At 39.4% G+C, this 27,772-nt stretch overlaps 1 protein-coding gene across 1 annotated transcript in view; it reads right to left on the bottom strand.

Moving 5' to 3' along the window:
• LOC6603502 (clathrin heavy chain) overlaps positions 1-27,772 on the bottom strand; it is a 34,321-nt gene that overhangs the window by 3,028 nt on the left and 3,521 nt on the right. The window contains exons 2-4 of the mRNA XM_002028445.2: positions 16,800-17,007; positions 12,436-16,737; positions 12,211-12,377 (exon numbers count right to left, since the gene is read on the bottom strand). Coding sequence (XP_002028481.1) covers positions 12,211-12,377; positions 12,436-16,737; positions 16,800-17,007 — 4,677 coding nt within the window. The remainder of the gene's footprint in view (positions 1-12,210; positions 12,378-12,435; positions 16,738-16,799; positions 17,008-27,772) is intronic.

Here is a 27,772-nt window from a genome sequence, read left to right as displayed (position 1 = left end):
CGCTATTCTTCTTGGCAATTTGTGACTGCAGTTGGTCCTGGACGCTGCGCAGGCGAACATAGCTCTGGAAGAAGGTCCACGTGGGCTTGGCAAACACCAGTAGGAGCACCAAATGCAGACCCAACAGCGATAGGTGCAATACACTCGTAACAGTGTGATATTACAGGAGTCTGGATACAATATTTGGTTGCCCCATCTTTTGTAGTCTCTGCGATCTAGGCGCACATCGGAACGGACATACAGACATGGTTATATCGACTCAGAATGGCTTTTCAATGAAGATCAAAATTTCGAAATGATTTACAAATATTTCAAAATTTAATACTATTTAATGATACAGCTGAGCGATCTGTTAACCTTATAAAAGACTACAATCAAATACTGACAAAAAAAGATGAGTTTCAGAATTTTCTAAACGTTAGAAAAGAATATTCAAGTCAATGTTGAATATTAACCTATCGAGCTGAATATCAAATTTTTTGTAATATTCTAAATCATAAAAAAATCCGATCAGAGCGATAAAAGTACATATATGTAGCTGCCATAGGAACAATCGGCCAAATATAGTACATTTCAAAATTATTCTGAAGTCTCAACCTTAAATTTTATTGATTTAAGCTAAAAGAACATTTTAGATCCTGAGACCTTTATAAATTACACTTTTATATATGTACACTTCCCGACACTTGAATACGACACACTAAAAAGTACACTTTAGGCACCAATATTTCCGGCACAAACCAAAGAAAACGGTGAATTTGAATTTTCCTCAAATTTCGATTCAATTAAGCATAACTTAAAAAAATAATAATAGCAAATGAGTGTCAGTCTATACTCCGTCAAGTAAAGACGCGCCAAATCTAAGCAGCAGCGAGCGCACCAAAATCCAACACACAAAACCTAGCACAAAAACATTCAAGTGCACAAAGCAAACTCCCAAAAAACCAAAAACAAACACACCTAACGAACAGTTACAAAATTAAGTGCAGCGGGCGTCAGTCCTAGCCTACCTGAAATGTCGCGACCACCAGACCCAACCAACCAGAACCAGACGGTTCACTTCTCATTAAAACAAAAGGAACAACCCAGGCAACAAAGCTCCTGAAAATCGTAAAATTCCACGACTTTCCTGTGAAAGCATCAGACCACAAAACACTTAACTCCTCCAAAGGTGTCATCTACTCAAAACACAAAAGGTCATTGACGCAACTAAAATTCACAAACACAAAGAAGGCTTACTCCAAGAAACCGGACTGATTATCGTCACATTCGATACACCAACACTACCACAGCATATTATGATAGGCTACGAACGAGTAAACGTACGCCCCCAAACGCCTCGCCCCCTCAAATGCAATAACTGCCAGAAATTCGGTCACCCAACCAAATACTGCACAACCACCAAAATCTGCAAAAACTGCTCCGAAGTACACCCCGCCGACGACGATCTATGCTCCAAGCTCAAATTCTGCAGCAACTGCAAACATAACACCAACATCCAAAACAACCACAGCCCACTAGACCCCAAATGTCCGGAATTTCTCAAGCAAAAAGAGATTGCAATTATCAAATCTTCCGAGAAAGTAGACTTCTTAACCGCAAAAAAAATATATTTTCAACGCAACACACACCAATCCACACCATACGCCGAGATAGTTGCAAAAACACAAACAGTAACATCGACCCCCAACCACCCTTCATCATCATACAACACTCAGACCACACACTACCAAAGGCCAATTACTAACTACGCAGACATCTCAGACTCAAACACACACCCATCCAAACCAATCCAGCAACCCACCCAAGAAGAAATGGACATGGACAGAGACCTCGAGGCAACAACTAAAACCAAAAACACCAAAACCATCCCAGATACCGACCGCAAACTCCGAAGCTGGACTAAAGAAAAGGACAAACTCAACCTAGTCACCAAGCCACTCAAGGCAAAAGATAAATCTGAAAAAACAAAAACTACAAACCTAGCGTCACTATCCAACAACACCCTTTCTAGCCAAATCTACAACGAAGAAGAACTCTAAATGATAACAATAGTATTAACATTCATTTTAAGCCCCTTAGTAGAAAATGCCAACACTAGTATGCAACTTAAAATTATGCAACGGAACATACACGGCTACAAAAAAAAACTACATTGAATTACAAAGTCTCATGAAATCATATAACCCCCTAATTGTTGCCCTACAAGAAACCCACATATCCAACCCCAACTATCTCCCTATCCCAACCAACTATTCAATATACTGCAGCTATAACCAGCTTAATGCTTTTGGAGGCACAGCCATCCTCATACACAACTCCATATCCCACACCCAAATCCCTCCCAACTCCGACTTTGACGCAGTAGGTGTCAACATCAAATCCAAATACAAAGTCAACATCATATCCTCATACATCTCCCCAAACAAACCCTTCAACGCCCGCAATCTACATAACGTCCTAACCCTAACCACAAACGACCCCACTCTAGTCCTAGGAGACTTTAACAGCTGGCACCCCTACTGGGGCTCACCTAAGGCCAACCCAAGAGGGAAAACCTTATCCTCCTTCCTAGACCATTCTAACTTCATCCTTCTAAACGACAAATCCCCCCCCTCCCCCCCCCACTTCTCAACACACAAGACATTCACCCACATTGACCTCTCCCTAGCATCAGCAACTATTGCTCCAGAACTCCTCTGGGAAGTAATAGACGACCTCCACGGTAGCGACCACTTCCCCATACTAATCTCTCTCTTCAACAACCCATCCCTCCCAAAATTTACCTCTAAACCGTCCTTCAAACTGAAAAGAGCCGACTGGGACCTCTACCAAAAACACATCCATAAACTCAACTTCACTACCCAAACAACGTCAACAGGGAAAACGATCTAATTAAAAAAATAATAATCCAAAGCGCCCACCTTTCCATCCCCCAAAACACCACTTTCTCCCTCCCCCGTACCGTTCTCTGGTGGAACAAAGAACTAGCAATCTTTAAAAGTTTATAAATCACTAAATGGAAAAAGCTCAAATGAGACATAAACAACATAAACAACATAAACAACAGACATAGAATATAAAAAAGCAAATGCCAAATTCAACAGAGCAATCAGGAAAGCTAAACATAAATCGATTCTTGACTTCACAGCCCAAATACACCCTAAATCAGACACATCCTCAACATGGTCTAACATCACACGACTATGCAGACTTTACCCTGTCAAAAACATTCACAATATATTTAACCCCCACACCCAAACAGACACAACCAACCAAACCGAAATAGCCAACTCCTTCGCCCACACGTGGTCAGAAGAAGCTCACGATCGTAATTTCTCCCCAACATTCCGTTCGAAAAAATCCCAAACAGACTCTCTTATTAACTATACCCCAACTCCATCAGCACTAGAAATCGAAAAGGACATTACACTAATAGAATTCTCATCAGCTCTGTACTCCCTGAAAGGCAACGCCCCCGGCCTCGACCGAACGTCATACTCCATGATAAAAAACGCACCCCCCACCATCAAAATCAGAATAATCAGGCAGGCTCCGTTTTTCATTTACTTTTGCGGATTACGTTTTTAGCCAAAACGTTTCGTTTTAAGGTGCTCCAGTTTTCACATATATTTTTTATCGATATGTTTCTTTTTTCATCGCTTCTGGCAAACAAAAACAACTGAGCTGCTGCTGCTGCTTTGTAAAAATACATCGTGATTAAAATGCTTTTTATTTTTTCAATTGCTTGTTTTGAAGCAAAACGATTGCAGAAAATTCCGAATTAAATTGGGCGGGAAACAGCTGTGCTCACCCAGATGTTCTGTTAAGCGCATGTTCCAAGCACAGTCTGAGCTGTTACATGCACATTTGTGCTGTTATACGCAAAAATGTATTACTTGCCAACGTTCCGATAACCAAATCGGAATGCGTCAGCTGCTTACACCAAAACGAAATTTGTTGTTGCTGTGGTCAATTTTGTCCGAACTAAATTTGAGGTTGGGTTAAAATAAAATTATTTATAAAGAAAGCACAAGTTATATTACCCTGATATAGGTATCAAGTTTATGTTAATGCATCAATAAGTCATATATTTTTTTCCTTTTGCAATTAAGGTTCGTTTTGTTGTATAAAAAGCCGTTTACTTTTCATTTCGTCAACGAAAATGTTTTCGTTTTGAAAACGAAGAAATCTTGCGGAATGGGAAAAAGAGAGCCCCAATTTATGTGATTTCAAAAGTAAATCGGAAAACTTTTGTGAAAGTGAAGAACGGGGCCTGGCTGATTTAACAACTTTAACAAAATACTCGACTCATACATCCCACAATCGCTCAAACTCAGCCTAGTCCTCCCGATTCTAAAACCACAAAAACCACTAAAAGACATAAAATCCTACAGACCCATATCACTTAATTCATGCCTAGCCAAAACGCTCGATAAGATAGTGGCAAATAAAAGAGGCAAATAGATAGGTAATAGATAGTCTACTCTACGTAGACCACCTAGCTACCAGAGCCATTGCCCTAAAAAAACATCTCACCTTAATATCCATTGACTTCACCAAAGCTTTCGACAAAATAGGAATCCACTCCATCATTCAACAACTAAAAAAATGGAAAGTAGGTCCACGAATGTTACAATACGTCATAAACTTCATGTCAAAAAGGAATATCCTGGTGAAAAGTGGCTCGAACCTCTCGAACACCGTCCCACTCCCCAATGGCATACCCCAAGGCTCCCCCATCTCAGTTATCCTTTTTCTTATAGCGTACAAGCCACTCTCCGAAATCTTATCCTTTCACAAGCAGATCAAATTCAGTGCATGCGCCGACGACTTCCTCCTTATCATTTAACACAACAACAACACACAAAGCCAACTTCTACACATATGTCCCAAACATAACTGCAAACCAAAATTCCTTACTGTCAACACATCCATCAACCAAAACAACTCACTCAGACTACTAGGCCTCACACTCAACTCTAGATACAACTGGAACTCACATATCAATAAACTCAAAATAGACTTTGCCAAGCCACTGGGCATTATCAAACACCTCTCGTCCTCAAAATACAACTGCCACACCTCATTACTTGTACAAATTATGAAATCTCTAATCATATCCAAAGTCGACTTCTGCCTCCCCATATACGGTTACGCACAAAAAAGCCAGCTTAACCGCCTGAAAACTACGATTAACGCAGCAACAAGAGCCGCCCTAGGTGCATTCCGCACCACACCCACTAACAACCTTCTATCCGAAGCCAACTTACACACCTTGGAAAACAAGCGAGATTTTGTAACTGGCAAAATATTTAAAAACCTCATCCACGTTAAAGACACCCCCCTAAACTCACTCCCAAAAAACCTAAAAAAAAAAAAAAAAAGAGTGCTAATTGACACGCGATTGCACGATTGACAGAGCCAAACAAATATCCCAGAATAACCTCATACCGTTCTCCCCGATTAAAACCTCCAACACCAATATCACCCTATCCAAACACGATAAAAACACCACCCCCCCAATAGTCTTCCACCAACTCTTCCACTCCATCAAATTCAACCTCCACCAACACACCTTCCTATACACAGACGGGTCCAAAGCAGCAGGCATTACCATCTATAGCATCTGTAGTGGGACATCAACCATAAAATCCGGACTACTTCCACAGTACTCCTCAGTCCTTTCCAGCAAAATTATTGCTATCCACGAAGCCAGTTTATTAAGCCGCAACAAACGCGGAAGATACGCTATCTGCACAGATTCACTCTCCTCTATTACCGCAATTACCAATCCCAACAATTCCTCGTACTACCCCACCACAATCCGAAACTAATCCGTAATTCTAACGACATCTCACTATTCTTTAAGAAAATCCTCCTATCGAAACAAATAGACCTCCTCACTAAGACTTCCCCCTGGTACCAACAAGTTATCAATCTATCTTCCACTCATCCTCCCCCCAAAAACCTAAACAACCTTAACAGAAGACACCAAGTCATCCTAAATAGATTGAGACTAGGGAACACAAGTTTCACCAATGCCCACTACATGGATAAAACATCGTCCAACGCATGCCCATTGTGCCACAACCTAACCATAGACATAAGACACATACTATACACATGCCCCGCCCTCTCTATTCAAAGATCCTCAATATTCCATAACACCGACCCCATGCAATATATCTCAAACCCTAACAACAAAAACGCAAATATAATCCTCAACTATCTATACCAATCTAAAATCATTCACTACATATAACCTCATAAACAATCATCCCTGTACATATACATATACCCAATTAGTATATTAGATAATAATTCCCTCACAACATATAATAACGTATAGAACCAACCCTGTACATATGTATATAAGTACATACATTCTCAAACGTATGTATAATAATACTATAGTGAGCTTAAGGCCTCAGCATCTATAGCCCCATACCTTGTTAATACCTAGTTTTAACTATTTATTAGCTTTATATAATAATAATAATATTAAAAATAGCAATATTCATCAAAGTAGATTGAGGAAACAAATTTAATTGACATAACTTAAATTTCCGTTCTCAAAAAATGCGACACTTGAATACGACATTCACACTGAAATATTTTTTATTTTGGATGTGGTCGCGACCGGACATCGAATAAATTCTCAAAATAAATAACAATAAAAGCCTCGAAGGAAGTATGTCAATTAATAATGAAAATAAGTCATAAAATTGGTAAAACTATGTGTGTTCTGAGTGATTTCATAAAGAACGGGTCAAATTATGGCAAAAACATAAAAAACCGAACCAAAATTACTACTTCCGAGACCTCTATGAGATATCATCTGCCTGCCGCATCTAAAAAACACGACTAAAACTCGATTTAAAAATCGAAAACTGTACTGTAAGCTAGTGCTAAAATAATAAAAGAAGTTTTTTCGAAGACTCCACACCATAAGGGACTGTAATTAATAAAAAAAACAAAACGAGGGGGAACGTTGTGAGTTGCTGCGGAGACCGCAACTCTACATTTATACCCGATACTAAGTCAGTATGGCTCTCTTCCGGCAGACGCCGCTAATATATATAGACACGACAAAGAGTGCGTGCGAGAGAGACCGAAAATCAGCCTGAGCGTTACGTCGGGCGCTGCGTAGCCACTGCAAATTGATTTGTTGATCTAGGCTACAAAAATAATCCGAACTAAATCAGATTCAGCAATCTGATAGATATGGTCATTATCTATGATTCTGCGTTTTTAGTTTTCTCCAATGTGCAGTATTGTGGATGCAACAGATTTTCGTCCTTTGTGTGGCCGAAAGGGGGTGGGGCGAAATTCTGAGATATACGTTTTATAGTGAGATCTAACAGAAGTGCGGATACCAAATTTGGTTACTCTAGCCTTAATAGTCTCTGAGATGTGTGGATGCCCCAGATTTTCGTCCTTTGCGGGGGCGGAAGGGGGTGTGGCGAAATTTGGACACGAAACGGTCAAAGTCCGATATCACAGGAGTGTGGATACCAAATTTGGTTGCTCTGGCTCTTATAGGTTCTGAGATCCTTGAACTCATATTTTGCAATTGGCAAAACCGACCATGAAACCTGTGTGTGAAAGAGAGACAGAGCGAGAAAGAATGAAATTGTTTTCTTGATTCTGGCTATAATAATTATACGATCTGGTTGAGATTTTACACTCTAGAAGATATGATCATCCTCTACGATTCTTCTTTAAACATGTGGATGCCACAGATTTTCGTCCTTTGTGGGGGCGGAAGTGAGCGGGGCGAAGTTTTGAAATATTTTTGTAGCAGTGACATATCACAGAAGTCTGAATCCAAAACATCGTTGCTCTAGCTCTTATAGTCTTTGAGCACTAGGCGCTGAAGGGGACGGACAGACGGACGGTCGAACGGACGGACGGACGAAAGGACAGACAGACAGACAGACAGACAGGATCAAGAATATATATACTTTAAGGGGTCGGAAACGATTCCTTCTGGACGTTACACACATCCACCTTTACCACAAATCTAATATACCCCAAATACTCATTTTGAGTATCGGGTATAAAAACACCTTTTTTGCATACTTGAGAAACTCGACTTAATGAAAAATCAACTGGTCCACACCGTTTTAGGATCTTGCTCACCACAGAATAATTGCGCTCACACTGCTGTGAAAACTATCCAATTGTAATTCTTCTTTACTCCTCACTTCCTTTACTTCCTTGAGTCCTTATAAATATAAAAAAGAAACCCTTCAAATTTAAATTTTTTTCCTTTGAAAATGCTATATAGCGACAGTCTCTACTCAACGCCATATGAATATGCAAAAGTACGGGAGTATTTTAAGTTTTCGTCCGTTGGCTGAGGTTTTTTATTTTTCGTCCTTTGAAAAGGATTTACCACAACCCAAATTTTTTGTTCGCAATAAGGACACTCTAATTGATTTTTGAGAATTTATTTGATGTCCGGTCGCGACCACATCCAAAATAACAAATTTTTCAATATGAATGTCGTATTCAAGTGTCGCATTTTTTGAGAACGAAATTTGAATTATGTCAATAAAATTTGTTTCCTCAATCTACTTTGATGAATATTGCTATTGAGATTTGAGGAAAATTCAGGCTTGTGCCGGAAATATTGGTGACTAAAGTGTACATTTTAGTGTGTCGTATTCAAGTGCCGGGGAGTGTATTAGTACTAACAAAATATATGTACATATGTAATATCTATGTACATATAAATATTTAATGTATTCCTGCGTTCTCCGTCTATCTTCTTTCCACCCAATAATAAATATTTAAGTTATCCAATCCCATTTGATTTGGGAATCTGGAATTATCATCTCTCTGATTCTTCGCTTTCGGTTCAAAATTGTGTACGCCACAGATTTTTGCCATTTGAGGGATGCCCATTTTGTGGCATTAACTACACCTGTTTTAGTGTTATAACACAGAAGTCTGTATATAAAATTTGTTGCTCAAATATGACAGACAGATTAACTTACGGACATACGGGCATATATACATAGCTATATCGACTCGGCTATCGATGCTGATCGAGAATATATCGAGTTTATTGAATCGGAACCGCTCCTTCTGTATGTTACAGATGTATGTAACACATACAATTCTTAAATAATTAAATAATTTTTAAAGAAAGATGCAAGGGATATATTAGAGCTAACTTCATGCAACAAAATTTATAGTTGTTTTCAGATTTTTTTTACTAGAAAAAGTATACCCCAATTTATTTTCTTCTTGTTTTACGATGTGTTTCTGCTATAAAAGCTAAATATTTATGTATGCATAAAGTTCCGGTTTTGAAATTTTCTTGTCTTAAGTAAAAACGAGGGGGAACGTTGTGAGTTGCTGCGGACACCGCAACTCTACAGTTATACCCGATACTAAGTCAGTATGGCTCTCCTCCGGCAGACGCCGCTAATATTAAACGACACGACAAAGAGTGCGAGAGAGACAGAAAATCAGTCTGAGCGTGACGTCGGGCGCTGCGTAGCCACTGCAAATTGATTTCTTGCTTTTGGCTACAAAAATGATCCGATCTGATCCAGATTCAGCAACCGGATAGATATGGTCATTCTCTATGATTCTGCGTTTTTAGTTTTCTCGAATCTGCAATATTGTGGATGCAACAGATTTTTGTCCTTTGTGTGGGAGGAAGGGGGTGGGGCGAAATTTTGAGATATACGTTTTATAGTGAGATCTAACAGAAGTGCGGATACCAAATTTGGTTACTCTAGCCTTAATAGTCTCTGAGATTTATGAATATCCCTAGATTTTCATTCTTTGCGGGGGCGGAAGGGGGTGTGGCGAAATTTTGAAACAAACTCGTCTCGGTCCGATATATTAGGATTGTGGATACCAAATTTGGTTGCTCTAGCTTTTATAGTCTCTGAGATCTAGGCGCTAATGTTTTACTCTAAGCAAAGCCGCCTATGCTACGTGTGTGTTAGAGAGAGACAGGGCGAGAAAAAATGAAATTGTTTTCTTGATGCTGGCTATAATAATAATACGATCCAATTCAGATTCTGCAGTCTAAAAGATATGGTCATTCTCTACGATTCTGCGTTTTGGTTTTCTCGTATCTTTAAAATTGTGGATGCCACAGATTTTCGCCCTTTGTGGGGGCGGAAGTAGGCGGGGCAAAGTTTTGAAATATTTTTGTAGCAGTGACATATCACAGAAGTCTGGATCCAAAACATCGTTGCTCTAGCTCTTATAGTCTTTGAGCACTAGGCGCTGAAGGGGACGGACAGACGGACGGACAGACAGACAGACAGGGCTCAATCGACTCGGCTATTGATGCCGATCAAGAATATATATACTTTATGGGGTCGGAAACGATTCCTTCTGGACGTTACACACATCCACTTTTACCATAAATCTAATATACCCCAATACTCATTTTGAGTATCGGGTATAAAAATCAAGCAGCCCGTCCCACATACAGAAAGAAATAGAATGGACGACGACATACTCAAAACTTTATTCCACAAACGGCCACAAAGTCTAATTGATCGATTTTCTTATGATATCCCTTTCTGGCAGACTAGTAAATTGGACTTGAAGTCGGTTGGAATAGGACCATAAGAGATTTGGGCCTAATGATGAATTCAGCATAAAATAAATGAGGCTGATTTGGAAGACTGCGATAAAAAATTAATTGTAGCAACAAGGTTATGTTCAAAAATTGAATTAAAATCGGTTTTATCTTGATCACGTCATCCGTTGTAAGGGATCTGGACTATTCGCAACGTGTCAACCGCTAGATAAATTTCGTATATAAAATGTGGAAGCTATCAGATGTCGACGGAGTTCCAAAGCCGTATAAAAACTCATCAGTCGGCTACAAATCGTGACAAAATTTTTAAATGAATTCTAGTCAAAATCGTCAGAAATTGAATTTTTTTGAAAAAAAAATCCGGCTTATAACTTTTTATTGTACGGTCGCTTTTATATTTTTTATATTTTTCATCTCAGAAAAACCGGAAATAAACACATGAAAATTAAATTTTATTAAAATTTATATTTCAGACTAGTGCAATAGCACAGCCTTGCTCAAGCAGCTCAAGAGCGACAACTAATTAAACGTATTTCCGACAACAAAACCAAAAATAACAAAAAAATTAAATGTATTTTCAAAAAGAAAATTTTTGCACAGTGTGTAGCTTTGTGGTCCTTTGACAAGGATATGCAATAATATTGGCGAACATTCTAACACAGAAGCCGTAAATTCCTGTTGAGTTTTATTTTAAGCGAACAAAATAAAAATCACTGATAATCATTATTTTTGAGTTTTATTTTTTTTTATCAAGAATAATGATTAATTCTAAGTTTTATCAAATTACTCAAAAATAAAGATTATCTGTGAAGAAAATCGTAAAAAATCAAAAGTTTACAAATTATGGCGGCAATGCAGAGATTGTACAAAAATAAAGATTTTGGTGTAAATAGTGTTTTTCTAGGTCCATTAAAAGTAAGAGATTTTTTTATTCAAAAAAAAAATAATGATTATTTACGGTCCCTGGAAATTTTCCTTGTCATGATTTTCTATTATTTTTTATGTTGATTTTTAAGAAAAGAATGCTTAGATCAGCATAGTTCAACTTTTGGCGATAAAGCACTATGCATTGCTACTGCGAAAAAAAAGGCTCTTGTCAATTGATGCGAACAAAATGTGATACAATACAGCCACGTTTTTGACATCGCAACAGGCGACGAATTATGGACATGATATGAACATGAGCCCGAAAAAACATCAGAATGGGTGTTTTTAAGCGAGTCAAATGTCACAAAAGCTGTCATAAGAAACATTTTAAAACCAAATGGTCGCCTTGAGTAAAACCAACCTCCAAAACGGATTTTTCTTTGCTACGACAATCCCGAACTTTCAAACATTGCCCCACTCAACAGATTTTTTGAGCACCCAAATCATCGAATCAAGTTTTTTCCTGCAGAAATATCCACACCTAATACTATTTTTTCTTGCCGGAGACTGGTAGTGATACTACCTTCTAAGTGCCAAAAGTGCTGCGAAAATAGGTTAAAACGTTTCAACATGGGTAATCTTCCAGGAGAATATTTAAAAAAAGACCCTTTTAAACGTTATTTTGTTTTTCGGTCACTATTATGCTACGAATATAAAAGGCCTTCATGTTAGGGTTTTATGGACTGCAATGTTGTTTCTCCCACCTGATAAAGACATGCCGCAAAGCAATCGTGTGCATTCCGCTCAAGGAACCATCCCAACAACTCTTCAGCAATCTCTTGCTTTCCAGACTCAGCGGCATACTCCATGGCATCCTTGTAAAGTTTATCCTTTTTACACAGCTCAACGCTTTGTTTCCAACGGTTATTTCCTGAAATATGAGCGCCAATGGACGTAAAAATCAATTGCAGTAGTTCATCACGACTCACCTTTATACAAGTATGCAGCAATTCTACGAAACTCTGTGAGCTCATGCTTCTCAAGCTTCTGAGCCAGCGCAATGTTGTCAAAGTTGTCGAAACCATCGATCGAATTGCGTAGACCTTGGTAGTCCTCCTCGTCGATTAAGAGACCATTAAGAGCTTCATTGATAGCTTTATTATTAAGGGATTGTACGGAGCGCAAATAGGGCTTGACCAACGGCAAGTAGCCGGTCTTGGAAAAGTAGCTAACAGCTCGAGTATGATCCATTCGGGGAGCCAGCACTAAAATCATATCGTTCAGCAGCAACGGCTTAAAGTCTAAATAAAATTCGATGGCCTTGTAGTACAACTCAATATTTGCCACCTTTGTTACGATGTCCTTAAAGTGTCCCTCGCGCCATGCCTCAGTCGGGTGAGCAATCATGGCCAGCACAGCGTTGTCATATTCCTCATACTTATCGTAAAGGAACACTAGCTCCGACCAGAGATGAGCCGACTCGGCAGCTCGCAGAACTTTTGGTATGTTAACGCGGGACCAGAATAGTTCTAGGTGTTCTCGCATTTTTGATGGTTTAAATTTTGAGTAGAGTATGGCCAACTCAGTAAACATTCCCATATGCGCACGTTCTAGGCCCAGAGCAGACTCAAGTAGTGCTATCAGCTCATCGAAATATCCCCGATTCTGGTAATAATTAATCAAATCCTCTAGCTCATCAGCATGAACAACAATATGTAGGCCACACATCTGCGCTAGCCGAAATTCTTCCGCATCTACGCAAGCAAAACAAACTTCCTTCCATGTGCGCGTCGAGTTAGCCTTTCGCGCCGAGTCAACAGCACCCTGAAACTCCTTAAGATATACCAGTGTAATAGCCAAACGGGCAAAGTTGCTGACATTATTATATAGGAGCTTTGCAGCATCGTACATTCCGTCACTGAAACAGCGATCTCCAATTTTCTGTATGTCTGCGTGGTTGGGACCCGATATGAACTCTTCGAGATCGGCCAAACGAGCAGTGCGAGCAAAAGCGTAAATTAATTCACTCTCAATATAGGACTCACGCGCTTTTTTACGTGCCATTTGAAGATACCGAACAAGGTCGTCCCACGATTCCACCTTACTAGCCACGTCAACCACGTCCACGTAAGCACTCGGATCATCGGCCTTTATATATGAATCAATAGCCTCCTTCACTAAACCCTGCTGTAGTTGAGCCTTGGCTAACTGTGACCATACGGCTGGCTCGTTACAGCGCTCGGCGAACTCGTTGGCTCTCTCCAAATTGTTGACCTGATCAATGAGCACCTGAATGGCTGACGTATTAACATCGAACTTCTTGAATATGGCAAATGCCTCCTCATACAATTGATTACTAATCGCAATGTTGGCTATATCCGGTGCATCGTAATTGTCCAGTCGGTTTATATAATCCATAACGCGTGTACGATCAGCTTTAATAGCAGTGAGTATGAGCAGATTCTGAAGATTGCGATGGTCGCTGAACACCGAAGAGTCCAATATGATCTTTTCCAGCAGCTCAATCAGCTCATTCGGCAAGTCAGCAGTCATAAATGCCTTTACTGTTACCGAAATATCGTCGGGATCCTGTGTTTCAGACAGTGCCGTCTGAACGACTTGATCAATCAACTGGCGCTTGTATGGATTAGCTTCGGACAGGACCTCCGCCCAGAGTTCGGCATCACGTCGAGCCACTAGATAACGAGCTTCACTTTTAAATAGTGAGTTTTCGTTACAGACAGCGATCAATTCGCGATCGCACTGGCCCCGTTCGTAGGCAACACAGGCCAGATGAGGATCACGCTTTTCACAGTAGCGACCGACCACGCGGCTGTCGTAGTACTGATTTTCTTTGAGGAAACGTTCTGGGTTGTTATTTGAATCAATGTAAATCTTGGCCAAGGCATTGTGTGTGGCGGGCTCAACGCAGCCTTCGTGGACCCGAGACTCAAGCCAGGGAAGTAGGAGCTTTAAGCGATTACGCTTTTCAACCTCCTCCACCAGCTCATCCGTAGAGAACTGACCCTTGACCACTAGTATGAGATTTTTGATAATATCCTCACTGCAGTCGACGTCAAGCAAACCACCCACAACAACCGGCAAGCGAGAAGGGTTTACCTTCTGCACATAGATCTCTATATACTTTTGGAGATTGTTGCGGTATAAGTACAGCACCAGATCATGGACAAAGTCAAAACGATCACAAACAATAATCAGCGGCAGTTGATCAGTCAGTTTAGCTTCCTTCAAGAAATTCTTCACGCGCTCCGGGTTATAACAATTAGATTCGCGACAAATTCGTTCCACCTCTTTTATCTGGTTTGTCTTACAGGCGGCTTGAATGTATTTAAAGTGAACCTCTGGATCCTGTGAGAAGTTCACAATACTGCTTAGGAAATAGAACAGTCCGTCGTAGCTCTTAAAGCTCTCAAATAGGTCAATTAGCGCCTTGGTGGTCAACTGCTCGTGGTACTTGGTGGCAATTTGTACACAGATTTGTAAATTCTGCCGCAGATTTGCTGTTAACATAGCCTTCAGACATTCCAGAGAGTCCTCCACCGATAAAGTCCCAAAGAAGCTAACCAGCCACTCAGCATTCAGCATATGCGTGTGTACGACAGCCCGCTTTATATCGTACAGATCTGTGTAGTGCTCCAGAGCACGCTGCAACAAACCTGCTTTTTCACACAGCTGGGCGATGTGTGCCCTATCGTAGTGGGTGAACATAGCATTACCAAGTATAGCGTCGGCCACCTGTGGGGCAGACATGAGATTCATTTCAAGCAAACGCGTCTGCAGCGAACCCTCGGCCGGGCGATTGTGCTTAAGGGCATCTAACAAAAAAGCCGTGCACTGTTGTACCATAGAGTGTTCCATGAAGATATCGACAGTCTGGTTAATGTCCGCCAGAGGCTCTTCCTCTGCTACAAGCATAGATGCAAAACCAGCACCTTGCTCGGGATTGCTACGCATCACCGAACGCAGCAGAAAAATGTAGTCTGGTGTATAGTTAACCTTCTTGGCATAAAGCACAATTTTTTGAAACTGTCCAGTTTCTGCAAAACACTGAATCACTTTATTGGGAACATTGGCACGCAAGTAAATGGAGAGCGCTAGCGTGAGGTCTGAGGCTTTAACGAGATCACCTAGTTCTTCGCTGCACTCAAGTTTCTCCTCCTTTAGCCATTTTTCGCAAAGTTGCTTCTTTCCTTGCAGCAGAACTGGACGACACAGCTCCAGGGACTCAAACTTGTTTAACTTGCCCTGGTCGAGCAGAATACCAAAGTACTGCAGTAGAGGTGGCGTCGTCGAGCCTGCTGGTGTTTGCACTTGTTGAAATCGTTGAATGGTCTGAGGAGTGCGAAGAATGGCCTTGGGAGCCAGAGCAGCAACTTTGGCCGCTTCGGCGAACTGACCGGCAGTAAACAGCTTGTTGAACTTGCGGACAAAAAGATCCTCCGCTCCTGCTAAATTGTTTCGTACAGCCATTCGCAGGGCCAAGTCAGGGTTTTGCAAAACAGTGTTTATATAAGGAATGATCTGCTCTTCGTCAACAGTTACAGATAGCACCTGACCCTTGCGGTTGACGCCAATAATTCCACCGCTGGCCTCGTGCGGAGCGGTCACGAAAATTGTATCGGCCGATATGCGATTCATGTATATGCATGTGGCGGTCTCCATATCGTACAGATGAATATATCCATATTTGGTTATCAAATAGATGGTATCGTACTTCGCTGAGACCTGCATGGCCACTGGAAAGTCGTTCTGGGCTTCCGGTGGAAAGAAGACGTCAACAGCCTTTTTTGGAAAAGCCTGGTTGCCATTAGGCGGTGTTCCGACTTCAATGATGTGAAGCTTGCCGCCTGTGGCGGTGCGAACTGCAAAGCAAAAAAGCGTAGTCGGTTCCTTGTTTCCGTCTATTTTAAAAGTCGCAAAACTGGCTGCGTGACCTTCGATGGCCTGCGATACTTTACGCTCCACGGAATACAACTGCATGGCGCCGGCAACGCGGCTGGGAAGTGCCGATATGCCTACCAGAAGCAGCCATTGTTGTGTAGCATTGCAGCGATAATTGATTATCTGACAGCCATTGAGTGAGGAATGTCTATCAAACATTTTTTGTGGCATCGAGTCACCTTCCATAGACCAATGAAAAACGCTCGTCTCGGTCACCAATGCTAAAGTGTTCAAAGATATCCATTTCCAGAACACAACATCTTCATTCATCGTGTGAGCCTTCATTTTTGATTTCATTTCAATATTGAATATCTGCAACGTCTTTTGCGCTACGAAAATATGGAAAAATGTATAATTTTTTCAGGAATTTTAAAGGTATATATTTTCTTACCTTTGAGAGCAATAACTTTGCTTGCTGGATTCATAATGGCCGAGTCAGCTGATATGGGACGTCGTGTGGGATTGGTCGAATCGTTCATATCAATGATGACTACTTGGGCGGTATCATTAACTTTCTCGCGCACACAAATAAACTTGTCCGACTCCATCGTGAGCGTGCTGAATGAGAACGAGTTTGCGTTGATCCCAACGTTTGTGAGCTATGCAAAAAAGTTCGTATTACTATTAAATTTCTTGATAAATGTATTTAAGAAATACAATGATATAGTCCATTTATGAAAAAGTTTACCTTAACAACAACACTCAAACCCTCTCTTTTTTTAAATTTACATTTAGTTTTCTGGCAACATGTTTCTCACTGATGTCAAATTTGAAATCCCTATTTGACTTTTATTTAACGTTACGTTTATACAGTGCGTTTTTTCCAGGTTGAGAATATAAAAGTAGAGACTTCTTTTACTATACAGAGAGACTTTATTGAACTGGGGAATTTACGTGTTCCAAACAATGCCGACTGGATAACCAATAGGCAGCCTTCTTAATCTCCATTCGTTACAGTACATACAATAGTAAAAAGTGACAGCCTTGGATAAATGCTGTAAAGGACTGTAAAGGAATGTAAAATTCGTCCATCTACAATACAGGCAATTGGTTATAATTTTCATGAGCTTAGTATTAATAAGTCTACCATTCAACGAATGCGAGCAGAAAGTCGGAAGAAATTTCAACAATATGCCAGAAATTTTCAATCTTCATTGAGATGGAAAGCTTTTCCCAGTTCTAGATGGTTGAAGCTGTAAGGAGAAACGTCTTCCAATTGTAATCACATTTGAAAATACAGAACAACTCATTGTTTTGCCACAACTGAAAAATTCGACAAGAAATGAACAAGAACGGGCTGTTTGGAATTTAATTCGAAAATGGAATCTTGAAGATTGTGTAAAAATTCTTTGTTTTGATACAGTAGTATCAGGTCAGTTTAACGTCACGTTTTTATTTTTAGGTCAAAAACATATCGACATTACATCTATGAGCTTGTACTGAAAAGTTATGCGCATAGTCCAGATATTCCTCTTTTTGCAGATTTCCTCTGATTGCAGTTTTCAAGCGAAACTGGAAATAATTATGCAAGAGGCAACTTTCGGGAGGGATAATTGAACTCTCCATAGCGTTCCTAGGTGGCGATATTTGACGAGAACGAAAAATAGGCATACTGGGGCGATGCATAAAGCTCGTTGGATGACAGCAGCAATTTCCACCTTAAAAATTGCAATTAAAAACTCTCAGCTCAAGTTTACTAAACAAAAAAAAAAAAACCAAAAAAAAAACGCATCTGTCTACGACCTGTAATTTTTTCACAATATCTGCCTAAGTAAATCCTAAGCTTCAGAGTTCCTCGGCTGTGAAAGCACCGTATTTATGCTTTTTAAAATATTGATGATATGTTATTTAAAGCAGCTCTAAAGAAATTTTTGTCATAATTTGTCTTAATGATGAAAGAACATGTAAAAGAAAGAATGGTGATGCATTTGACAGAAAACAATAGATCCAGTTTAGAACAACGATATGTACCATCGATGGAAGATCTTAACGTTGCAAATTTTAATAAGTAATATTAAAGCCTTTTAGTATTAACTCAAATATTTCTGTATTCTTCGTAAGGAGCAATCATGGAACAATACCCTATATTATTTAAAAAAGCAAGAACACTCTTTCATTACTTACGGCAGTTGATTATTTAGCAGAAAGAACTGTGCAAGATTTGTACGGTCTTCTAACAGTGGATGAGGAATTATTGAATTCGCGAAAAAAATGTTTCATCTATATACGGGACACTCTAATATATATGTATGTATGTATCTTAATTTACACTCCCCGACACTTGAATACGACAAACTAAAATGTACACTTCAGGCACTAATATTTCCGGCACAAGCCAAAGAAAACGGTGAATTTGAATTTTCCTCAAATCTCTATTCAATTTAGTATAAATTAAAAAGAAAATACTAGCTATATTCATTAAAGTAGATTAAGGCAAACAATTTCATTGAAATAACTAAAATTTCCGTGTGAGAGTTTTGCAAAATCCACCGAAACATGCGTACGGCACATAGGCTATCTAGAGATTTCATTCATACATGCATACATAATTTTGTCAAATGTTAATCTTCGATTATTTTAATTTTTTTCATTAGCGATCTAAGAAAGATATGTCATCTTTGTATAAGGTTAGACAAAAAACATTAAATTGTATTAAAATAATATAAAATTTAATCTTTTGTCACTCCCCTTTTAATTTATAAACAACTAAATATGAATTTCATAGTTTTCGCTATAATTTTAGATAATTTTAAATGGATCCTATTATCATCTATTTCAACCATCCTTAAGATGGTAACTGCGCTACGTTATTTAGGCGTTGGCTGCTTTTTGCATATGAGAAATAAATTAAATCTTAAAAAGAAATTATTTTCATTTACAATTAAATACTGCACAATTACCATTTGTTAGATTGATCATTTTAATTTTGATCTTCCCCATCTTAGTATCATAACGTTTCCGAAAAACGAGGTTGCGTATTCTTGCAATGGAACACAATGTCACACGGGCAATGTCACAATGCTAATATTATGCGAGGGGGAACGTTGCAAGTTGCCGCGGAGACCACAACAATTTATACCCGATACTTAGTCTGTATGGCTCTCCGCCGGCAGACGCCGCTACTATTAAACGACACGACAAACGCACTGTGCGAGAGGGATACTTTTATGGGAAATGGGTTTATATAGCATTCAATTATTTTTCTCGGTTGACATTTCCACGGAAATGCCCATATTTAAGAACGGGTTTGTTGATAGTGAGTTTTTATACCCGATACTCAAAATGAGTATTGGGGTATATTAGATTTGTGGTGAAAATGGATGTGTGTAACGTCCAGAAGGAATCGTTCCCGACCCCATAAAGTATATATATTCTTGATCAGCATCAATAGCCGAGTCGATTGAGCCATGTCTGTCTGTCCGTCCGTCCGTCTGACCGTCCCCTTCAGCGCCTAGTGCTCAAAGACTATAAGAGCTAGTGCAACGATGTTTTGGATCCAGACTTCTGTGATATGTCACTGCTAAAAAAATATTTCAAAACTTCGCCCCGCCCACTTCCGCCCCCACAATGGACGAAAATCTGTGGCATCCACATTTTTAAAGATACGATAAAACCAAAACGCAGAATTGTAGAGAATGACCATATCTTTTAGACTGCAGAATCTGAATTAGATCGTATTATTATTATAGCCAGCATCAAGAAAACAATTTCATTTTTTCTCGCCCTGTCTCTCTCTAACACACACGTAGCATAGGCGGCTTTGCTTAGAGTAAAACATTAGCGCCTAGATCTCAGAGACTATAAAAGCTAGAGCAACCTAATTTGGTATCCACACTCCTAATATATCGGACCGAGACGAGTTTGTTTCAAAATTTCGCCACACCCCCTTCCGCCCCCACAAAGGATGCAAATTTGGGGATATTCACAAATCTCAGAGACTATTATGGCTAGAGTAAAAATTTAGTATCCGCACTCCTGTTAGATCTCACTATAAAACGTATATCTCAAATTTTCGCCCCACCCCCTTCCGCCCACACAAAGGACGAAGAACTGTTGCATCCACAATATTGCAGATTCGAGAAAACTAAAAACGCAGAATCATAGATAATGATCATATCTATCAGATTGCTGAATCTGGATCAGATCAGATCATTTTTATAGCCAAAAGGAACAAATCAATTTACAGTGGCTACGCAGAGCCCGACGTCACGCTCAGACTGATTTTCTGTCTCCCTCGCTCGCCTCTTTGTCGTGTCGTTTAATATTAGCGGCGTCTGCCGGAGGAGAGCCATACTGACTAAGTATCGGGTATAACTGTAGAGTTGCGGTGTCCGCAGCAACTCACAACGTTCCCCCTGGTTACTTAGACTTAGCCGCAGTGTACTGCTTCTCCGTTTCCGAAGCAGAATTTGTAAAAATCTTCGACCTATTAGGTGACCGCTTTATAGCAGCTGGTGACTGAAATGCCAGGCACACCCATTGGGGATGTTGACTCAGCAACCCGAAAGGAAGACAACTATAATCACACAACGAAACAAACTTGACTTTATTTCTCCCGGCAGGCAAGAATTTGTAAAATTCTTCGACCTATTAGGTGACTGCTTTATAGCAGCTGGGGACTACAATGCCAGGCACACCCATTGGGGATGTTGACTCAGCAACCCGAAAGGAAGACAACTATAATCACACAACGAAACAAACTTGACTATATTTCTTTATTTCAATTGGCCAACAGATCCAAAGAAGTTACCAGACTTGATTGAATTTGCTGTTACAGAATAGTGCAGCAGGCTCACACTTTCTCCCTTCTAGCAAAACAGATTGGCTCAAATACAGGAAGTATAGGAGATCCCATATTGATGGCTGCCAAAATATTTATTGCAAAGATGACATGGACAGCTCAGTTGAAGAATTAGTGTATGTAATGTTAATGGCCTCAAAACACTCTGCTCCAATAATAACAGCTAATAAACTTCACAACATCAGTCGTGTTCCCAGGCATATTGAAGAGATGTTACGCGATAAGAAAAAGCTTTGGTTAGAGGGCAAGTCTATAGATCACTTGCCTCGAAGGAGTGGTTAAAAATAGCTTAGTAAAATGGCTATATGTGCACTGCTTTGAATGACGTTTTTTTCAACACGTGTTTTCTTGATTTATTTTATATTTTTATTTTATATTATTATTTATTTAATAAGTACAAAACAAAAAGGCATAAAGAAATTCGATATCAATTTTTTTAATAACAAAAAAAATATAATTGTACTTTTTTCACATAGAAAGTGGGTATAACAGCAAAAAATATTTTGTATGAAAAAAATTTCCAAGGAACAAGTTTATGGGAATATGTACTGTAATGTAATTAATGGAGTTAAACCAAAGACTATACAATACCAAGATGTTGCATGAGGAACAAATTCTTTTTCAATTTTCGTTTGACGCTTAATGGTACGGGCGCGCGGGGCTATTACTTCAATTCTCTTTTACGCTAGCTTCGCCTCCGAAATGCTACTCGGCTTCGTCAATGCCTCGGTCAGCGTCGAGTCGGTGTGTCTCGAGAGAAAGAATACAAAAACAAAATATGAATCGTCTGCTTGCCGAAACCGTAGGGCAGCGTGGTCGCTGATGTCTTTGGCGCGGCACAGTGGCGCGGAAATAGTACAAAAAAAATTGTATGAGTGCTTTAGATAAATTTAATGTACGCATCTAATAGCGAATTTTCCAATCGAATTTTCAAGATAGTTTTAGTTTAGAAGATATAAGCACTGAAAGTTTAACATTTTTTCAGTGTGCAAATATTTATTGAACTCATATTCACTAACAAATTTAGCAAGCTGAGACGGCCAAAGGTCCCGCTGTGCCGCTCCAAAGACATCGGCGATCCGCGACCACCGCTTCGACGGTGCTGAGGCTCGAGAGTCCAGAATTGCCGAACAGACGAAACCGATGGGCAGCGGGGTCGCGGTAGAGACGAAGTACAGGCGAAAAGGGAATTGAAACCCCGCGCGCTCCCTCGTGCCTTTTGGGTTCTAATGTTAGGACCCGCCATAGAACAGCTTTTTGGTCGCTCATGCAACATCTTGGTATTTTATAGTCTTTGGTTAAACTTATGCTCCTAAAGCTTTTGCAGCCTACTGGGCATTGAATTTGCAAAGTTTTGTAGTGTTGTTATTTCTATCCTGTTCCATTCTGCAACTATCGCTTGTTTTAATTGCTTCAATGTATCGTTCTACCTTGTACAGGCATAGACTTTTGCTGCAAGGATTCCCCACAGATCCTCAATTGGATTTAAGTCCGGACTCATTGAAGCCCACTTAATCAACGGTTTATTGTGGGTCTCAAAATAGTCCATTCATGCCCGGGAAACATGAATTGGCGCATTATGCTGCTGAAATGTCTATTGATCACCATGGAAATGCTCAGCAAATGAAAAAGGTTCACTATCTATCAATTATATCTATGCTTGCGCATTCATCCGACCGGATATTAAACATGTTGGAGACCTCCCTTTAGCACTTAAGGCAGCCCATATCATTAGCGATCCATCACCATGGTTTGGCTTGTAGCAAGTTGCCCGTGGATGACGCGGGTCTCTCCAATATTTATGATGGACATCTGAACCGTGTAAACTATTTTTTTTTTTCATCACTAAAAATTAAATTTTCTAATTCGGGGTCCCAGAAATTGTGGTTTTCAAAACTGACATGCGCGGATCATTATGACGTTTAGTTTAGAGGAGTTTGCCCACTTTCTTTTGATATGTCAGGTTAAAATTTTCGTCCAAAATTTGGCTCACACGTTGCCTGGGAATTGTTAACCCGAGTTCTGCCTTAATTTTTTTTGCAGCTCATTAAGTCTTCAGTTGCAAACTGCCCCAAGTGCCGTTTTGTCAATTCTATTATGGTGGATACTGGGCCAAGTCGACGATTTATGCGGTAACCGTCTGGATCTATGAAAATTTTTGAAATTCGACTCTCAAAACACGAATAAACATGATTGCACATATATCTATTTTCTATGTAGAGCGCGAGCATGATCTGTTATCCAAGCTAATAGTACCATAAATGGAGTTCACAGAAGACGAAAATTTGTCATAGCTGAGCACAAGAATAAGAGATAAGAACTGCATAGTCAAACCAAACAAGCATCTATTACTTTTTAAGAAAAATTGAAAATAATTTTTGCACATATAGCCATTTTAGTAAGGTAGTCAATAATCTACTACGCAAAGCCCTAAAAGATGAGAGGAATCAAGCTCAAATATACTATATGTATAAAGTCTCCAAAAACAGCAAAGGGATTCCGCTGTGGAAAGCTACATTAGGCGAATGTCCACCAAACGAGAGTGAATCACCATTACATACACAAACCGGAGAGTGGACTCGCAGCAAAAAAGGAAAATACATGTTCCGTACATTTAGATAACGTCTTCAAGCCACATCCAGCAACAAATAGCTTTGTGCCTCCACTAACCAATAACCTTGAAGCTACCACGCTTATCATATTCCAAGCAGGAGAAGTTACATAAGTCATATTTTCTCACCATAAAACCGACCGCGTTTGGCTTGGTGGCTTAATTCACAAAATCGGAATGTTACTTCCACAGCACACCTATAATATTGGAGTCATACCCACAGCAAATAAGTGTCGCAATAAGATACAAAGATTTCGTCTCTTAATATCATCCAATTGAAGCTGTTGTACTCCAGGGTAGCGTGCTTGGACCGTCACTGTATATCATCCATATCATCATACAACAACTTCGACATTTGTTGATGATGCTGCCATCTTAAGTCGCTCTAAGTGCACAAAAATAGCAACCGAACAATTATCATCTCATCTCGTGGCAAACACCATAAACAGACAAACTTGCCCACCAGTAACATACCGAAGTAACATACCCAGGTGTCCATTTGGATAGACGGTTACTAAAGCTAGTAATCTACCTTGGCTTATTAACGTCCGTTCGCCAATAAAACTGGAGTACAAAGTACTTTTATACAATGCAGTTCTCAAACCGTGGTTAAATGGTTAAAATCGATGGAATAATGAAGAAAGAATATTATCTTCATATTTTGTAATCTATTTGGTCAAATTTTATTCCCCATATCCGAGATCACTTTCTAGCAAGCCGGTAACGACGCACACGGCTAAATTCGTGAAAAATGGTCTCAATAATTCGAGTTTTCACTCAATCCAGTGGCCTGCTCAATGGCCTCGATCTAAGTCCCATTAAAAATCGATAGGCTCTGCTTAAAAAACATTAGAAAATTACGAGTCTGCATCAAAGGGATTGGATGAGTCTTTGGGTGCGCGTGATAAATGAATGTGATAAAAGCTAAGGCCTTTGGAACAAATATTTAAAAAAAACTATTAAAGTAAATTAATTTAAAACGTGCAAAAGTGGATACATGGACTTTTTTGGAAAAAATTAAAATCTCTTAAGAAAAGGGGATCCCTTTTGAATCCCCTTTGAATTGGAATTATTGTTCTCTTTTCTTTTTCACTAAATTAAAGAGTCTATGAAAAAAAAAAAATCACAAGGATTGATGTATTTTTAAAGATTTTACAGGCGTTTAAACTGAAATGTGCTCGCCACTGTACGTCGTCCAAGGTTTGATCATCTAATAGCAGGCATTAGTCAAATAAATAACTCAATTGATTGCTTCGTCGATGGAGAATAATATCTCAAGTTTGGAACTGATCTCCGACTATGATAATTGCCTATTTGCCTAATATTGTAGGGATGAGATTTCTTTCCCTAAGAAAAAAAAACAAAAACGAGGAGGAACGTTGTGTGTTGCTGCTGCGACCGCAACTCTACATTTACACCCGATACATAGTCAGTATGACTACATTGAGCGACAAAGAATGCGTGCGGGAGAGACATAAAACGTGTCTGAACGTGTTGTCGGGCGCTGCGTAGCCACTGCGAACTTATATGTTCCTTTTGGCTAAAAAAAATCATCCGATCTGATCCAGATTCGGCAATCTGGTAGATCTGGTCATTTTCTATGATTGTGCGTTTTCAATTTTCTCGTATCTTCAATATTGTGGATGCTACAGATTTGGGGGCGAATTTTTGAAATACACTTTTTTTCTCATATCTTTGAAATTGTGTGTGACACAGATTTTCCACCTTTGTGGGGGCGGAAGTGGGCGGGGCAAAATTTTGAAATATACTTGTAACAGTGGCATATCACAGAAGTCTGAATACAAAATGTGGTTGCTCTAGCTCTTATAGTCTCTGTGAACTAGGCGTCAAACAAAACAGCCGGACGGACACTCTTACTCTGAAATAAACTTATATAAATAGAATAAGAATATGTAGTTATTTTTTTCCTCTGAGATTTCCGACACAGAATTTTTACTAATTTCAATTGTTATTTTTTAAGAATTGTGGTCAGGACGTAACAGGAGTTTCTCTTCTTAGCCTTGGCTACTTTAATGAAAGGCTTTGTCAAAAAAATGGATGAGAAATGGGACAACTCTGATAAGAAACATCAGGAAAACTCTGAAGCAATTCAGCGTTTGGATGATGAGATCAAACAAAATCCCACACGTTTAAACGTGGGGGTTAAAGCAATGGCAACACCTTAATCGAAATTTTGAGTAATTAGGCGGAAGCTGACCGCGCGGCACCTTTGCTCCTTTCCTTGAAGGGGCTTGCTGCTGAGTTACTGTAATTCATTCCCGACGCGGATAAATTTACAAGGGTGTTCAATAAGTTTTGCGGCTCGAAAAGAGAGTCGATATGACTAGCCAAATTTTTTTTATATTGGTACATCCGTCATATAAACGTATGTGAAGTTTAATTGAAATCTTTTTTTTTAATAAAATAGTATCTACGTGCCATAGAACTTTTTTACAATGTAAAGTATCAAGTATCGTGCAGTGATAAATTTTTTTTTTTTTTACCAAAATAAATTTATGAACGAACATTGAAAGTTTATAAGTTCTCTGAGCCTAATTTAATTTAATTACTTTTAACATAATTACTTTACAAGACCTGAAAGACGATCCACGTGAAGGACGTACAAAATCAGGAACACTAAAAATCGTTGAAGAAAAACAGGATAAAGTATTGGAAAATCGTCGAGTGACTGAAAGAGATTTAGTAGAAGCCCTAGGCGTCTCAGTGGGCAGTATATGGATTATTTTGACTGAAGTTTGAGTTTCAGGGAGCTGTGTGCAAAATGTGTGCAACATTCGCTAAAAATGGAAAAAAAAACTTCCTCAGCAACATTTACACTAAGACGAGTTAGTGTCCAGAAATCGGTCAAGAATTTGTTAGCATCAGTTTTTTCAAATACAAAAATAATTTTGTTTGCAAACTGGTAAAATAAAAAATTCGTAATATGGCTGTATCCTTTGAGACCAGCTGAAGGAAAAAATTCGTGAGAAAAGAACCGGTTTTCAGAAGAAAAAATTCTTCTTCATCAATCTACCGTATCACGAAAGCATTTTGACAATGGCTAAAATCTCTGAATTAAAGTTTGAATTGTTGGAGCATTCACCGTATTTGCCAGACTAGACCATAACGACTTCCATTTTTTCCAAACCTAAAAAATACATGCCTGGAAAGCGTTTTTCATCAAATGGTGATTTCATAACTGCTGTGGAAGCGTATTTTGAGGCTTTTCCAGGTTCTTTCTTTCAGGGATGGAATTCACAAAATGGAATCTCGTTGTAACAAGTGGAATAACAAAGTGTATTTCAGACCATAAAATTGTGTTTTCTTATAGAACCGCAAAACTTATTAAACAACCTTGTAATTATGAGGATGTTAAGCGTGCCCTGGAGCGTCGATATGGAACTGCCCACAGAAGTTCATGGTCTGCAGCTGAAGGATAGGGTACAACGTTACTGAGAGTCTCTTCAACAGTTCGCGGTTTAGCTCATCGTTAATCCAAGAAACGCAATAATTGCCATAGCTCTACGTGACATAGCTCATCGTTAACACAAGAAACGTAATAATTGCCATAACTCTACGCGCAAGAATAGTGAAGCGGGCGGACGCTAGCGCATTAGGCATAAACTCCTTGCGTCGTGTCGAAATAAAGTTCCTCAGAGCTCCGGATCGAGATAGAGGCCCTAGTGAAACAGAGCGGCGATCAGAGTCGGTGGATCGCCAGCTATTTCTATTGCCACCGAAAAGTATTATATTAGATTGGGTATTGAATACAAATTGATACATCATTTTGGTTGGATTGTTTTTAAAAAAGAAGAAAAATGCATTTGTGAAAAATACGATTGGCTTAAGCTAGTTGTTAGAGCCTACACAATAAATACCATCAAACCGGTTTTTCTCACAGGTCACCCCAACGCAAAAAGTTGACTCTGCGGGACTTGTTAGATTAGAAACT

This window comes from Drosophila persimilis, unplaced genomic scaffold (genome assembly GCF_003286085.1).
Source record: "Drosophila persimilis strain 14011-0111.01,24,50 unplaced genomic scaffold, DperRS2 tig00000631-arrow-arrow-pilon, whole genome shotgun sequence".
Classification (NCBI taxonomy): domain Eukaryota; kingdom Metazoa; phylum Arthropoda; class Insecta; order Diptera; family Drosophilidae; genus Drosophila; species Drosophila persimilis.
Note: the sequence above shows the minus strand (reverse complement) of the source record. Positions and strands in the feature narration are given on the sequence as shown.